The sequence below is a fragment of the Arachis ipaensis genome, chromosome B06 (assembly GCF_000816755.2).
Source record: "Arachis ipaensis cultivar K30076 chromosome B06, Araip1.1, whole genome shotgun sequence".
Lineage (NCBI taxonomy): Eukaryota > Viridiplantae > Streptophyta > Magnoliopsida > Fabales > Fabaceae > Arachis > Arachis ipaensis.
The window spans coordinates 20,198,536-20,214,631 of NC_029790.2; the positions used below are offsets into that span (position 1 = coordinate 20,198,536).

Sequence of the window (16,096 nt, forward strand, 5' to 3'; positions counted from 1 at the left end):
CTTTTTGATAGTAATTATTTGTTTACCGCTATGTTTTTAATTGAGTTAAGTATGTTGTTGTATTTAGTAGTAATGATTTGTTGATAATATTGGTTGTTCTAGTTTTTTTTTATTATAATTTATGTTTTTGTAGAGTTTACGGATGTTAACGTGTGATCATCCTATCCCTCCGGATCGGTACGATGATATGGTGGAGGAGCATTTACGTTTTATTGGTTTTTATCATGCATCTCAAATTTAGTTCAGTGTCAAAAAGCACTTGTAAATGCTTTAGTCGAACGGTGGCATCCAGATACACATACCTTTCACCTTCCGATTGGTGAATGTGCTATGACACTTGAAGATGTGGCTATGATTCTTGGTCTTCTGACGGACGGTCTTCCAGTAACAGGGATGACTATCAGCAGTGTTGAAGCTTTAGATGCGGAGTGTTTGCACCAATTTGGGGCTGCACCGAGAAGGTCAGAATGTAGAGGAAGCGGTATAAAGCTAACGTGGCTCCGGGATCTAAAAGAACGGTTACAGTTGACTGACAAAGAAAATAAACAGAGGTACGTGAAGTGCCACATTATGCTATTGCTCGATACGATATTGTTGGGAGACAAGTCGGGGTCATCTGTGCACTAAAAATTTCTGCCTTTACTTCGTGACTTTGGCAGTATCGCACAGTTCAGTTGGGGATAGGCTTGCCTCGCACATCTATACAGGGCGTTATGCAGGGCATCTCGTTTTGACTATAAGAAGATCGACAGTTCGCTAACACTACTTCTCGTTTGGGCTTGGATTCGGTTGCCATTTCTAGCGCCGGTTCCTAGGGAACCTCGTAGTTTTCTGCTTGCAAACAGGTAACTAAATCTTACATTTACTCCGTATCTTCATATTTATAATCCAATCCTGTTAATTAATTAAGCGATATTAGGTGGCGTAACTGGGAGTGTGGCGACCGACGCTTTAGGTATATAAAACTTGCTCACTTTAGGAAGGCCAGGTATATTTTCATTAAAGAATTATTCGGTTTGGGGTTGCAGTGTTATTGTTATTCCGATTGTAATACACAATTTAGTTTATTTTTCACAGTTTGTGTGGGTTGCTTATGTTGTGGATCGAGTGGATCCGGACATAATTTCTGCAGACATCTACATGCACTCAGTTGTGTGGAGTGCTACGGTTCTGTTGGTATCTTTTGAATGCATTGAGTGGCATGCAACCGATCGGTGTAAGCGACAGTTTGGTTTTGTGCAGGGAGTTCCTCATCAAGAACGAAGTCTAGACAAGGCACACGGAGAAGTCCTGACTGGCCCTAAGAATCTTAACTAGGCCACAGCCACGAGTCATTAATTTTGGGTGATGCAGTGGACAAAAAGGTATAATCACGTTCCGACTGAGGTTGATGGTCCACAGCATCCGTTAGATATTTACATGCACTGGTACCGAACAAAATATGGCAACCATTTGAACTTGTCCGATCTTGTGGTTCAAGAGAATGACGAGGATGACCAGGGTATGGATGATGTGGATCAAGAGAATGAAGAGGTTGAGGAGCAGGAGCCAAACTCACCGCCACCTCCACCTCCGCCTCTACCTCCACAGGAACAACCTCAGTAGTCTAGCCAATATGTGCCACAGACACAATTTACCCTGTCAAACCCAATGCATCAGCAGTATTGGACTGTGCCACAGTTTGACTCAGGAGACGGTGGTTCTTTTAGCCAGTTGCTTGGGTTCATGGTTGCAGATGCAGGCCAATCACAATATGATCAGCAGCCTGATATCATAGCTACAGATGCAGGGCAGTCACATTATGGCCATTAGGCTGACTTCATGCCGGGTAGGTATTCATTGGATGCAAGGATTGGTTACCGCACTTCGTCATGTGCTTCTGGAGGGTTGGTATCTGGTGACTTTAGTAGGAGTGACGGTGGTCGAGGGGTTCTGAATAGTCAAAATCCTAATCGTGTTTCCATGACTCTGATTGAAGAAAATACCAACACACTTGAGAAAGAGACTGATGAGTATCTGGTTGATGAACCAGATGACGAGGACGATGATGATGAGGAAGATGAGGAAATGGACGAGGACCTCGAATCCCGTAATGATTCACCTGATGATGGTGATGATGCAGGTTCTTTTTTTGCTTTACTAGCCAATCACTTGTTTATAATATGTTCATATGTAATATCAAGGATTGAGTGGATTATATTATAGGACTTGTTTGGTCAATTGATTATACTATGTTCATATGTGGTATCTATTTTTAGTTGATTATATTATAGGACTTGTTTGGTCAATTGATTATAATATGTTCATATGTGGTCTCTATGTTTAGTTGATTATATTATAGGACTTGTTAGGTCAATGGATTATAACATGTTTGTGTTTGATGTTAATATAATCATGTTAAGATGGTCTGTCTAATTATGTTGGTTCTAGGTGAGGGACGCACTCTAGATGACACAGGAAAAGGGTACAATCTCAGGGTTGATCTGCCTCGTCGTAGTGCTAATCGATTCACTCCGTCCGTGTTCAAAAAGGCCGCGAAGAAATGCAAGAGTTTCGTGAAAGATGTAAAGTGGGCAATGAGAAAATAGATGTTGTGTACTTTATATTTCATTTCACTTTTCTATGTATGAATTAACTTAATTATATATCAAGTACGATTTATGTAGTGCTCACATTAGACTGAGATATAGCAGCAAATTACTATTTTTGCGAGAACCGTTTTTTGCTGGTACAGTTTTTACAGCACAACCAACCGACCAGATGATCGGTCTCTGGTTAAACCGATTGAACTGACCGGTCCGGTTCGGTTTTCATAACAATGCTAAACTCACATTTGCCATTGAATAGATTGATACATAAATCTAAATTCACATTTCAAACAACATAATATATAATTCTAAATACACGCATATCTTAGAGTAGATTCATATAAGATATAAGGTTTCAAATATCCTAATATATATAGTTCTACTGAGCATTATCCCCGCCACTTGCACCAACTGACTGACGACATCTACTACAATTGTGTCCCTCGGCCCCACATTACCTACATCGCCTTGGACGACGCAGCATTCGCGTGTCCATCTCGTTCAAGAAGCGCATCATCCTGGGGCGACCTTTCGTTACGCGCTGGAGGTACGGATTCGGTACGAATCGCGGCCCGTTGTATGCAGGCCACGTAGTTGGGTTCCCCAGTGGCCTAAACCTAGCTCGGTAAACCCGTCGAACTTGGTCCATCTTATACACATCATGAACGTACACTTGCCAATCCAATCTTTGATTTGCACAATATGCAAACACATGCCGACACGGAATCCGGTTCACCTGGAACTCACCACAGTCACATCGGTGCCGACGAAGGTCAACGGCATACTCCAACCCACTTGGCATCTCACGCACTTCAAAGACCTCATTCTGCCTGTCGAAGCAATTAACCTAGATGTTCCCTGATGCAAGTTGGTTTGCATGCAATTTTGAGGTCACAAGTTCAGAAAAAATATGACCAGCACTAATCCGAGCCTCCGCCTCAGATCTTTTTCTAGTGAACAACTCATTAAGCCTGTAGAATGTTGCTTTGACAAGTGCAGTGATGGGGAGATTGCGTGCACCCTTCAAGACTGAGTTGATGCATTCTACTAAATTCGTCGTCATGTGACCCCATCGGTAGCCACCATCAAATGCTAATGCATACTGTTCCCGGGGGATTCGATTTAACCAGTTAGTGTAAGTCTCACCCCGTTCTCATAACCGCTGATAATGCACTTCGTACTCGCGCACCGTCCTCGAATACCCTGCATAATGGCGACCAATAAAAAATAAATGGGTTACGAAACACTTATTGAAGGTATCCCTTTTGATAACAAACTTTGAAATACACAATTTACCTATATTAATGACAAGTTTTTGTAGGTACGGTGCTTTGAATTTTCTCAGTAAATTTGACTCTATATGCCTGATGCAAAACATGTGGAAAGCTCGAGGAGGTGACCATGCTCCGTTACTGCGAACCACAGCTGCATTGATGGATTCGTGTCGGTCGGATATCAGCCCTACACCATCCCGAGTCACAACATGTTGTCGCATGTTACTAAGGAAAAAGTGCCACGCATCAGAAGTCTCTCCCTCCACAATAGCAAATGAAATTGGGACGATATTGTTGTTACCATCCTGTGACACTGCCACTAACAAACAACCCTTATACTTTCCGTACAAGTGAGTCCCATCCACCTGGACAACTGGCTTACAATGTCTAAATGCTCTAATGCAGGGGTAATAACTCCAAAAGACTCGATGCAACACCCGGATATCATTTACCAAGGCATCGCCTTGGTATGCAGGCATAGTCTCAAAATGGACGATAACTGATGGCTCCTTATGACACATGGCCTTAAACCAAATCGGCAAAGCTTCGTAAGATGCTTCCTAACCTCCAAATATTTTTTCTACTGACTTTTGCTTAGCCAACCATGCTTTCCGATAACTGACAGTGTAATTGAACTTCGATTGCACTTCTGCAATAACTGATTTTACCTTTAAGGAGGGGTCAGCCTCAACCAACGGCTTTATTGCTTCTGCAATTGTGTTAGAATCCAGCTTCAAATGATCCTGAGAAATGGTGGCTTTGGTACAAGTGTGACTACCATTATACCTCCTAATAATCCAATAGTACTTTCTGCTGATCATGCTAACCCTGATAAGCCAATCACACCCATCCCCTTACTGTGTACACTTGGCATAAAAGGTCATCGGCTCTGACTCATACACCCGATAGTTTACACTTCTCCAGATGGCATACTCTTTCATCGCCCTAATAACAGCTTCCCTTGAACTGAATTCTATCCCCACAGCAAATTCACCATCTGCAACAAGAGGGACTTCTGCCATGACGGCAGCCATACGAAAATTTAATAACCGAAATTAAAGGTAAGTCAAACACTCAATACATTTATGGTCATATTATTAAACTCTACATCAGGTTATTATCTCAATCTTAACAAAATAATAAATAAAATACATAAATACATAAATAAATATTGTTTAACAAATAGTAAATAATATTTAACTACATCAATGACTAACCAAAAATTTTTATTGCCCTACATTTAACTACATAAACACCTGCACAAGTGCTAATTGAATATATTCTCACATGTCACTTAACTATTTGCTCCATTAATAACTAACATACAATATTATTATTCTACACTTAACTTATTCAACACATAAACAAATGCTAATTAAATATACTTTCACATGTCACTTAACTATTTGCTCTATCACTGAATATAATTTATTACGGAATTCTAATTCGTCTTATAATAATAGGCAATTACGTACCGGCGCTCATGTAATCTGAAAATTCCGGAGCATGCATGGCTTCCAAATCCAACACTCGCATGAAAGATGGCTCCTCGAACAGCACTTCATTTGCTAGTGCATTTGCCACGTCTGTCACATTTGGAGCCGTGGTGCCATCACCTTGATCTTCATCTCCATTTGGATCCACAGCTTCATAATTGCTTTCGAACTCTTCCTCACTGTCACTATTGTAATCTTCTCGTATAATATTTCAGTCAGCCTCAGATTGTTCGAATTCAATGTACAGCTCGATGAACGACATCTGGCCACGACTTTCAATATACATTGAAAACATCTCTTGCATACTCGCTTCATCGGTTATATATTTGGTTTGAAATTGAACGAATCCACCAAATACTGTGATGGGATATCTGTATAAAATACATGATATATTCCTTGACATCGCAGAATCTATCTTCTCATATATGACACCTTTCAGCTCTTCAAATGAGATTGTGAAGGGAATAACAACATCTAATGGATTTTCACAAATAAATTTTACTCCTTCAAATATTTCTAACAAAATCTGACTAAAATAATATACTCTTAAAAGAACTCTATCATTCATTTTCCTCAACAACCTAAACAAAAACAGAACCCTCACAATCAATTTTTTTTAACCTCATAAGAAAGAAAAAGAACCAGAAGAAGTATAAAAACACAGAAGAACACACGGTGTGGGGAAGAAGACGCTCTCTGCCTTATCTATGAGTTACACATTTTTATATACATATAACCCCACAGATCGGACCCTACGAGTTGTTCAAATTCGTTCAAAAAATTCTTATAATAATCAAATCGGACCCTACGATTTGATTTTCCTATTTATTAAAAAAAAAAACAAAACGGACGGTTCGAATTGCACCATCTAAAATTCAAATTTTCCCTTCTAAAAAATCGGACCGTCCGATTTGCACCATATATTTTATTCATAGCAATTCGTATGGTCCGAATTGCTCCTGTCTAATGTCACATAAAGCTGCCCCACATTATGGTGAAGCACACCATACCCCATAATAGATGACTACACACTCATATTTTCCATTACCATAAAAATCAGCCTTTTAAAAATGTGAAAATTTTCTGAAAAGAAAAAGTGATATATAAAATAACATTGATTGATAGAACCGTCATTAAAGCAACTGAGATTGTTCATTACAATCACCTTGAGAACACTACTTAATTTAGGCATTAGAGTATTTTCGCATATTGCCCTTTTAGCCTAATATCAACGTTGCTCAAATAATCAAATTAAAATCTTTGAATTTATCAGCTCGTAACCTCTGCAAAAAGATACGAACAATAGTCATTAAGTTAATATATGTACGACTAAAAAATATAAGGATGTTTTTAATATCCAAACTGTTTTTTACCTAACAATTTGTCTGGTTCATAAACCTTAACGGGACCACTTCAATTGTTCAAAAGTATAAGTGGAGTCAATTTCAACAGAAATAGATGATCGGTGTTACCGATGTCGTACAATTTAAACTTGTAGTGGAGCAACGAAAATAGAAAACGTGAGAAAGAAAAACGAGTGGTGGAAAGGAAATCGAAAGCGAAAGAAAAATAAATATTGATAATCAATAAAATGAACAGGATGCACACTGCACCGGGGCTGCTGGCTAGTGGCTGCTGAGAACGAGACAGTAATTCGGAAGAACCACACAACTTTCTGGAAGGTTCCATTCGGCGTCCCACGTGTCTGAGTCCCTACCACATGATTTCTCACAATCCAAAAGAAAGTGTGGTGGCACGGCGCTTACGTGGCATTCTTACCCCAAAAATATCTCTCTTCACCTAGCACCGAAATTACTTTATTATATCCTCACATTATTGTATTCTTCTGGTTCGTATGGTCTAAAAAATTGAAGTGTAGGTATTGATAAACAAACCTATGACATATGTTTATTATAACGAATGAAAAGATAAAATAAAATAAAATAATGAATGGAGCATATTGGAAGCTTGGTAAATTGGGAAGAATAAAATAGTGCGGGAAAAGAAGAGAAGGTGGGAGAGAGTGACACGTGCGGAGAGGGTGGAGCCCATGGATGTGAATGAAAAAATCAGGAAGGAATGGTGGAGAAGAAGGCACGTCAGCGGACAGCCCCCAATGGCGGCCCACGTTTTGATTCAACAAGAACAAAGCGGGTGGATGGATGGAGTGACTCACAAGTAAGAAAAGAAAAAAGGAAAGATATTTGTTGTGATTTTCGCGGTGCTAAACCAACGCTGTGGTGTCTCGTCCACTCTAACTGTGTTGTGTTGAACTCTCTCTCTCTCTCTCTCTCTCTCTCTCGTTTTGCCTCCACTCGATTTGGCGGACTTTTCAGATATTTTCACGTCTCTTGCTCTACAGCTACACAAACTCCTCAACACTTGAGAAAATTAAAGCCTCTAAATTAATTTAAGGATGAGGTTCATTTTCCTTTCATCCTCCTCCTTCGTCTTCTTCAGCTGCTCCTGCTTCTTTTACTTTCTGCTTTTGTCTCTGTCTTTGTCTTTTAGGGTTTTTCTGTTTGATGCGGATTTTGTTTCTTTGGTCTCTGAATTTGACCATGGCAGCACGCTGTTTGAGAATGGATGAATGACGTGTCACTGGCGTTGAGTGCTGACAAGGGAAGTTGAATTTGAAGCTGATTCAGATGCAAATGCAGGAGGAGCAGATCAAGAAGCTGAAGGACGAGAATGCGCCACCGGGGGACGTGGTGGTTAGGTGGGAGAGGTTTCTCCCTCGGATGGCGCTCAGAGTGTTGCTTGTTGAAGCCGATGATTCTACTCGCCAGATCATATCCGCCCTTCTCCGAAAATGCAGTTACAAAGGTACTTCTTCTTCCTACTTAAATCCTGTTCTAAATTACTCCATCCTTTTACCTGTATTTATTTATTATGATCATAATTTGACTCCCTAAACTATTAAAGGAGATATTTAAGGATCTGAGATGGTATCAACTTCAACTTCATTTTCAGCACTCTTGTATGCTCCAAGAAAAATTATACTCAAACTAATAGAAATAAAAAGAGGAAAAGTAAAATTAAGCACATAAGGCTTTGAATCATGCATCCCTAACACGATCAAGTCAATTCTAGAGTCAGGAATAAAGACAATTCTTTCATTAGTGAGGGAACGAATCAGTGCTGTGGGTCAATTCATCTATGGATCCACCGATCCACTGTCTTCCTTAGCTTTATGGTTACACTTGCATCTTTTAATCTGATTATTCGGTTCCCATATATCCATAGCTTGTTGGCTGAGGGATGGATTGGTTTATCTTGTTATGAGGAAATCAATTTCTAAAATGCTCAATGGATCGAGCGTCTGGCTTTAAAAGCTTTATCTGAGTGCTACATAAACTAATCAAAACTCAATGTGTTGATAAACATAATTCTTACAAACTTCAATCATACAGAGAGTAGTTTCATGTTGTATTCTAAATTTGTAGGCACCAGTAATGCTATATCCTTCAAGCTTCAGCGTTGAAGTTGTATGTTTTCCTTTAAGTATAACACACAGGATCTTCTAATTTTAGTTTTCACATACAGTTGCTGCAGTTCCTGATGGCCTAAAGGCATGGGAGACATTGAAGAGCAAAGCACCTGAGATTGATCTTATATTAACAGAAGTGGAGTTGCCGTCAATATCTGGATTTTCACTTCTCACGTTGATAATGGAGCATGACATCTGCAAAACCATTCCTGTCATAAGTATGTTGTCGTCATACGTTACTAAATCTTGTTTAATTCAACTGGATAGTGATCTCAGGTGTATTTTCTATTTCTCATTGTTTTGCAGTGATGTCTACTAATGATTCAATTAGCATGGTATTCAAATGCATGCTGAAAGGTGCGGCTGATTTTCTTATAAAACCCATTCGAAGGAATGAGCTACGGAACTTATGGCAGCACGTATGGAGAAGGCATGCTGTATGTTAAATTCTTCGATATTCTTCTAGCAACATTTTGTGCATATCTTATCTTTTATTGGGGGCTTAGTAAATCGACTTTTATTTGCTTAATTTTTTCCCTCTAATTTCAATCATTAATTTATTTATTCAGATTAGCCGGTCCCATCAGAGTTTAACATTGCCGCAGAATAAATTTGAAGTTGCTGCAGAAAACAATGCTACGAGCAATAATTCTAGTGGTTCTGTGGCTTCCCCACAGAAAAATAAAGAGTACAGTGGTGAGAAAGCAAGTGATGCTCAAGTAAGTGTTCCCTTATCCCCCTATAGTTTTCAATGTGTTAGGAAACTGTGAAACCACCCCCCTTTTCCCCTTGTCCCTCCTTTTTTTTTTTATATTTTAAATGGGATAAAACTGCTTTTGACTCTTAACCATGCTAATTATATACCTGAAGTTCTATTAGACTTGTGCAATGCATATATGAAGCTATCACAGCTCAATGAAATTTCCCTTCTAGAGTAGGCTGGCTTCATGAAATTGCATGTACTGTCAAGTTTTGTGCAGAGCACTTGTGCTTCACCGTTATTGGAAGCTGAGAATGCATCTATGAAAAATATGCAGGTTACGTCCCCGTTGAAAAGTTCCTCGAAGTTGATTGATATTGACACAGTGAAGCATGAAGAGGCTACCAAATTTGAAAGGGAATCAGCTACGCACTATAGTGAATCCGGTGGTTTGTAATTTTCTTGTATTGTCCACTTTTGTTCAAATTTTTGCCCTCATTTTCTGATATTTTATAGTTCATATTTATTGCAGAGAAATCAAATATGTTTGTATCCGATGCTACAAGGTGCTACAAAACTCTTAATGCGACAGGTGTAAGGCTAGATCAAGGCTTTGATTGTGATGAAACAGAAAATGAAGATGAAGTTTTAAGAACAGAATTAAGCAAAGCCCATCCTCATATTAATACCGAGATCAACAAATGCAATGATACACTGGTAGAACCTTCTACAGGGGCAATTGACTTGATTGCTACATTTGAGAATTCTCCAAAGAGCACGGGTGAAATTTGTAGTTTCAATGCTGACAACGCATTCAAGTCAGTTTTTGATACACAATTGGGACTTTCTTTAAGAAGAGATTCTCCTAGTAGCTCATGTAAGCCTGCACTGGAAGAAAGGAAAATATTGAACCATTCAACTGCATCGGCCTTTTCTTGGTGAGTATGTTATTTGCCTGTGATTTTGAGTACGTGACTGAAATCAAATAACTAAGAGAGACTTAATAATTCTTCTTTTTTATTTATGTATTGGGTGCTAGCAAAGAAACAAATTTTATTAAGAAAAGAAAAATGAAGTTTATATGGTGGATAGGACAAACATCTTTGAGAGCATGGATTTATAGTCGAAGCTCACAAATGATGGTAATTTTTGCCATGCTTTAGAGAGATAGTAGTAATAGGGGTGTGCTTTATCCTCAGCAACTTGAAGAATTGTTTGAATTAACTAAATTTGAATGCCTTGATTTATTATTTGCAAACTGTACATGATTGAATTTTTGTAACCCAAAATATAGTATTCCCTTAGATTCCGGAGCATGTGTCCCATTCATCTGTTGGAACAAAATAGTAAAGTACATTATAGAATTTCTAATAAAATGTGTGATACAATACCCATGTGCAGGTATAGCAGCAGTAAGTTGTTGCAGCCCCTTTTCCCATCTCAATCAATTACTTCTGCTAAACTATCAAGTGTCAGTTGTAATTCTCATGAATCCCATAAGTCATCTGAAAATACACATACTCATCATCAGCACGGTGATAAAATTCAAGATAAACAGAACATGACCACTTTGGTCACTCAGACTGGCCAAATTGAACCAAAATCACCAAACAATGAACTTGGATTCTCTTGTGCTACTGGTGTTTCTTCTGATCATAACTCTATGAGGCATGCCAATGCTTTCCCTCGTATGCCCTGTGCACAATCAGCTGTGCATCCCATATGGACTCCGAAACCAGTGTCCAAGAAAGAAAATTCTCCATTTCCCACTAGTGCTGCTTCTCATTCCAACCCTGAAACTGACAATTCAGAATGTCATCAATGCTCGGATGATGCCACCTACACTTCTGATCAAAATGGAAATGATCAAAGCAAGTTGGATTGTGTTAGGCATGACTCTGTTGCTGCTGGTGGTCAGAGTGCAAGTACTAGTTTTTACCTTGAAAATCATAATAGCAGCGGTGCATATGGAAGCATAGGCAGCGGAAGTGATGCAAATGCTACTTCAGCTGTTGTAACTAAGAACAACCCTGAAAGTTTTGCTGATAGTAGTCAACATAGTCATGATGGATTCAGAGGGACAGATTCTCATCGGAGCAGCCAAAGAGAAGCAGCTCTAACAAAGTTTCGGCTGAAGAGGAAGGAGAGATGCTACGAGAAGAAGGTACTGCAACCATGCTGTGAGTGCAGTTGTAGCCGTATGTTCTTGAGATCACCATACATTAGCATTTCAAACTGACGTTATTTTATCATTGATGCAATCAATTGTTTGAGCTAGTTTTGAACTTCCAATTGAATGTTTTTCACTTTTCACTAAATGCCATAGATGCAAACTTTTCTGATGCTTATTGCTCATTTTTGTGTAGGTTCGATATCAGAGCCGGAAAAGACTGGCAGAGCAGCGCCCTAGGGTGAAAGGGCAGTTCGTTCGCCAGGTGCAAAATGATCATCCAGTAGCAGGTGTAGGTGGCTCCTGAAATTTGTTCGTTTTAAAGTTACCTTCATTATTGACTTCAAATACTGATTTGCCTCAAGAAGGGTTAACTGTAGGTTGATAAAGTTCGTGTCTTGTGTATCCTGTTTGATATTAGCATTCTTAGTGGTTTCTTCTTGCTTGTTACATTGACTTCCTATTAGATATTTAGGATTGTAATTATTTAGTGGTATTGATCTAAAGTTTTGGTTTGGTTATTGTTGGATGAAGAATTAGGCTGTAGTTGTATAGGTAGTATGCTTCTGTATGAATAGGTTGAAACCTTATGCCTCGGCAAGCGTTCAGTCGTATAATGGTATAATCATATCTTTTCAAACTCATTTCTCTTATTTTTCCCATCAAATTTAACGTAAATATTTTGATTGCTGGAGATACATTAGCATTCATCACATGCAGCAGTAAGAAGTTTGGGCGTATTGAAGAGTTGGATGAGTTTTGTTTAGCAATAATATTACTGACGTGTAGAAATTGTATGCGATATATGGTTACCACCTGTGGGATGCAGAGCATGTTAGGGAGCTGTTGGATCTGACGACGCATGCCAAACGGAAACGGGTGTATCATTGAAGTGAAAACACATAAGCACTTGAAACTGTTCATTTTTCCAAACGTCGAAGCTTATCCCCTTGTCGGTGAAAGGGCCTAAAAACAGCCACATCGCCTTCTTTGGCTCTTTTTTCCATCCCAGCTCGTCCACTTCCGCTTTTGTTTCTTTTTTAATAATACAAATAGTACACGTCTACCTATTTGCTTCATATCTTATCTTATGGTTCTTAAATGGAGAGAAAAAAAATAGTAATTCTTGATGTTTATAAACACAATAAAAATGGACGTACTTAAGCAGACGGTGACCTGGTCTTTTAATTTTCAGCTGTGGGCCTTGACTAAGGAGCATAAAATAAAGGAGTCAAAAGTCAGTTGTGAAAGTAAAAAAAAAAAGCCAGTTGTGACACTACTTAGTACTTACAACTCAAGTGAAGAAATTAAAAATTTAAAATAATGACTACAAATACATTTAGTACGTATTGGTTTCTACATTTTTCTGAATTCATGATAAATTTTCATCCCACGTTAATAATGCTCTACATTTTTGCATTTCACTAGGAGACTAATAAAAGCAAAATAAGAAAAAGAAAATAGAATAAATGAGCGAGGTAAAACGGTAAAACATAGAAAGCAGCAAGACATAAGTCCTAATTCTTTTTCACACGGTCTGAGGTTAAAGGAGTGATCACTGCTGGCTGGAACATTGATCTAAATTAGAAGGATAAACTGGGGTCTAGGGTCATGCACTTTAATTCCAAAGTGATTCAATTCCCATTTCCACCCTCCTTTAGTCCTTTTATAACTTTTTTTGTGGTCCATTAAGTCCTGCTGGAGCCAAAGCTTGACTTTCCTCTCCACACTTCTCTTTCTCGTTGTATGTCTTTGTCAAACTTGGTATTCATTCATTTTTTCTTTAACTAGAGACAGCACGCACTCACTCCCATGGCAGCAGAAGAGTGCCGCCCTCCTCCAACTCGAGCACCAACCCCTCCACCCCCACAGCTACCTCCACAGCCACAGCCACAGCCACCGTACCAACATCACCATCTTCCTCCTCTCAAAGACACCGAACAAGACTACTACACGGACAAACCCCCCATGGGGTCTCCCCACAAGAACGATTCTTCAGCCGCCAAACGCTCTATGTGCGCCTTCCTCACCATCTTCCTCCTCCTTGCTGGCATCACTCTCCTCGTTCTCTGGCTCGTCTACCGTCCCTACAAACCCCGCTTCAAAGTGGTGGGCGCCGCCATCTACTCCCTCAACACAACCACCCCGCCATTCATGTCCACCACCATGCAGTTCACCCTCCTCATTCGGAACCCAAACAGGCGCGTCTCCCTCTACCTGGACAGGTTCTCCGCCTTCGTGTCCTACAGGAACCAGGCCATCACGCAGCAGGTCATGCTGCCCCCCCTCCACCAGGACAAGCACAGCACCGTCTCTGTGGCCCCCGTCATCGGAGGCACCCCGGTTCCCGTCTCTGCGGAGGTTTCCAATGGTCTAATGGTGGACCAGGCATATGGAGTTGTGGGCCTGAGAGTGGTGCTCCTTGGCAGGCTGAGGTGGAAGGCTGGTGCCATTAAGACCGCTCACTACGGCCTCTATGTGAGGTGCGACCTTGTCATGGGTTTGAAGAAAGGCTTTGTTGGTCAGGTTCCTCTTCTTGGTGCTCCACCTTGCCATGTCGATGTCTGAACAACTAGCCGCTATACAATATGCCATGCAATGCCCTCCTCTTTCGACTTTTTTTAACTGTAATAAAGTTAGTTTTATATATGTCTTATTTCTCTTCTTCCTGTTCTTTCAGTTCTTTTGTTATTTCTTTCCCAACCAGAAATTATTATAGAGATAAACAGTTTGTGAGAATTTCTTGGTTACTGTCTTGTGTGCACTTCAAGCTAAGCTAAGGTAAAGTAAGGTCATTTTATGAATTTAGATAAACTAAACCGGAATATATAATTAATGACGAGACTCTGTTTCTTCTTCTTTCTGCTAATCCAAACTCTTTTGGTTCTGTGAATGACGTAGAATTTCGAATGTAATTTAGTAATTTAGTTGTCTGCTTGGACCGTTGTCAGACGAGAATAAAAAATTGCAAGTTTGAACGCATGGCACTTATTGATGCAGCAAATGACTTTATCATTCTCCTCTAAAAGTATAAAGTGCTATGCTTTTGTAAAGCCAAAGGGATTCATGCCTAACAATATATGCCATTTCGGCTCCTATCTTTATATCTTTCAATTGGAAAGATGAACTTTATCTTGTATGGTAAGAAACGGAATAAATGTAGGGTATAAATTTTTCTTCCGGACTTATTTGCATTTGTAGAACTAAGAAAAGAGAAAGGAGTGGGGGGAAATAATTTTAAGAAAAGTATAAGTAACCAACAAAATTTTTGAACAATGTGTAAATAATGTGAATTAATAGGGTTAAAAGGGTAAATTTGATTAGTAGCATTAAATTAGAATGTAGTGTATTTTTATTTAATTGGTAGTTGTTCTTATTCAAAATTTTCATTGTTTCCTTAGCACTCTCCATAATTTTATCTCTTTTGTTAATCGTTTGTCTTAANNNATGTGCTTGATTTTTTAGATGCGGTTGGTCCTAGTTAAGACAAGGGAGTGACAAGTGCTGTCTTGGAAATTGGAATGGGTCCACAAATATATATAGGAGATAATCATATTACGGACAAAGAATAAAATTATTAGAGGCAGAATGATGGGCATCGCATCCATGAAATTCGTCACTATCGGATGTTGATTTTGAATGCGAAGCTTGTGCTCAGGGTATCGGGTTCCTGCATTTGTTATGTTAGTGGAATAACGAAGAAGCTGCCTAATATAATAAGTAAGATTGTAAGAATAAGGTTCGCTTTTGGAAAATTCCAAAAGTAAAAGAACTTATTTAAAAAGTTTAACCAAACTAGCCCTAAGTGAGTTAGCTTTTGACAAGTCCTTCAAAACCCTAAAAACCCTAACCATTGGGTAAAGTTAATGGAATCACTTTTGGATGTGAACTACTGTGAATAGGACTTGCAATGAATAGAGTAGGTAGAGTTTGGACTCTATCCTAACTCTACCTGCAGGTTGAGAATCTCTCAATCCTAACTCTACCTACACCCTAAAGTTCTAAACCCTATCCTATTCTATTCTATCCGTAGAAATATCAATTTTTTTTAAAGTAAATATAAAATTCAATCATTTTTAATTTTATACATATTAATAACATAAAAAATAAAAAATTAGTGCTTTAAATTACTAAATTAACTAACTAGTTTAGTGATTGTTTACTTATTATAAGTCATTACATAAAAAAGATTGTGGGTTCAACTCTCACTTCCTTAATAAAATATATGTTATATATGAGGTGCGGGTAGAATAGAATAGGGTACACCTTCTACCCTAACTGTGAAGGCTAAAATGTATTAACATTAGTTTATTGCTCACAAGTTATAGCACTGAATTAGAGGGACATTAACATAGAAAAATGTTATATCTGTTATATC

The 16,096-nt window shown here is 38.9% G+C and overlaps 3 protein-coding genes across 6 annotated transcripts; 2 read left to right on the forward strand and 1 right to left on the reverse strand.

Moving 5' to 3' along the window:
• LOC107646637 lies at positions 3,043 to 4,896 on the reverse strand. The gene is made up of 6 exons (XM_016350811.1): positions 4,796 to 4,896; positions 4,486 to 4,690; positions 3,885 to 4,386; positions 3,778 to 3,791; positions 3,548 to 3,690; positions 3,043 to 3,418 (listed from the first exon to the last, which is right to left on the reverse strand). The coding sequence occupies exons 1-6, from the start codon at positions 4,894 to 4,896 to the stop codon at positions 3,043 to 3,045; spliced, it is 1,341 nt and encodes a 446-aa protein (XP_016206297.1).
• On the forward strand, positions 7,529 to 12,362 carry LOC107646126 (two-component response regulator-like APRR3). Of its 4 annotated transcripts, none has more exons than XM_016350319.2 (9): positions 7,529 to 7,779; positions 7,927 to 8,184; positions 8,905 to 9,066; positions 9,155 to 9,285; positions 9,418 to 9,567; positions 9,886 to 9,997; positions 10,081 to 10,486; positions 10,950 to 11,746; positions 11,915 to 12,362. In XM_016350319.2, exons 2-9 carry the CDS (start codon positions 8,007 to 8,009, stop codon positions 11,956 to 11,958), a joined length of 1,980 nt encoding a protein of 659 aa, XP_016205805.1. In that variant the 5' UTR covers positions 7,529 to 7,779; positions 7,927 to 8,006; the 3' UTR covers positions 11,959 to 12,362. The 4 variants fall into 4 exon arrangements, with proteins under 4 accessions (XP_016205805.1, XP_016205806.1, XP_016205804.1 ...); XM_016350320.2 differs by having other exon boundaries at positions 7,530 to 7,779; positions 10,950 to 11,728; XM_016350318.2 differs by having other exon boundaries at positions 7,530 to 7,779; positions 9,886 to 9,994; positions 10,950 to 11,712.
• LOC107646127 (NDR1/HIN1-like protein 12) lies at positions 13,228 to 14,560 on the forward strand. Its single transcript, XM_016350321.2, has one exon. It carries the CDS (start codon positions 13,531 to 13,533, stop codon positions 14,284 to 14,286), a length of 756 nt encoding a protein of 251 aa, XP_016205807.1. The 5' UTR covers positions 13,228 to 13,530; the 3' UTR covers positions 14,287 to 14,560.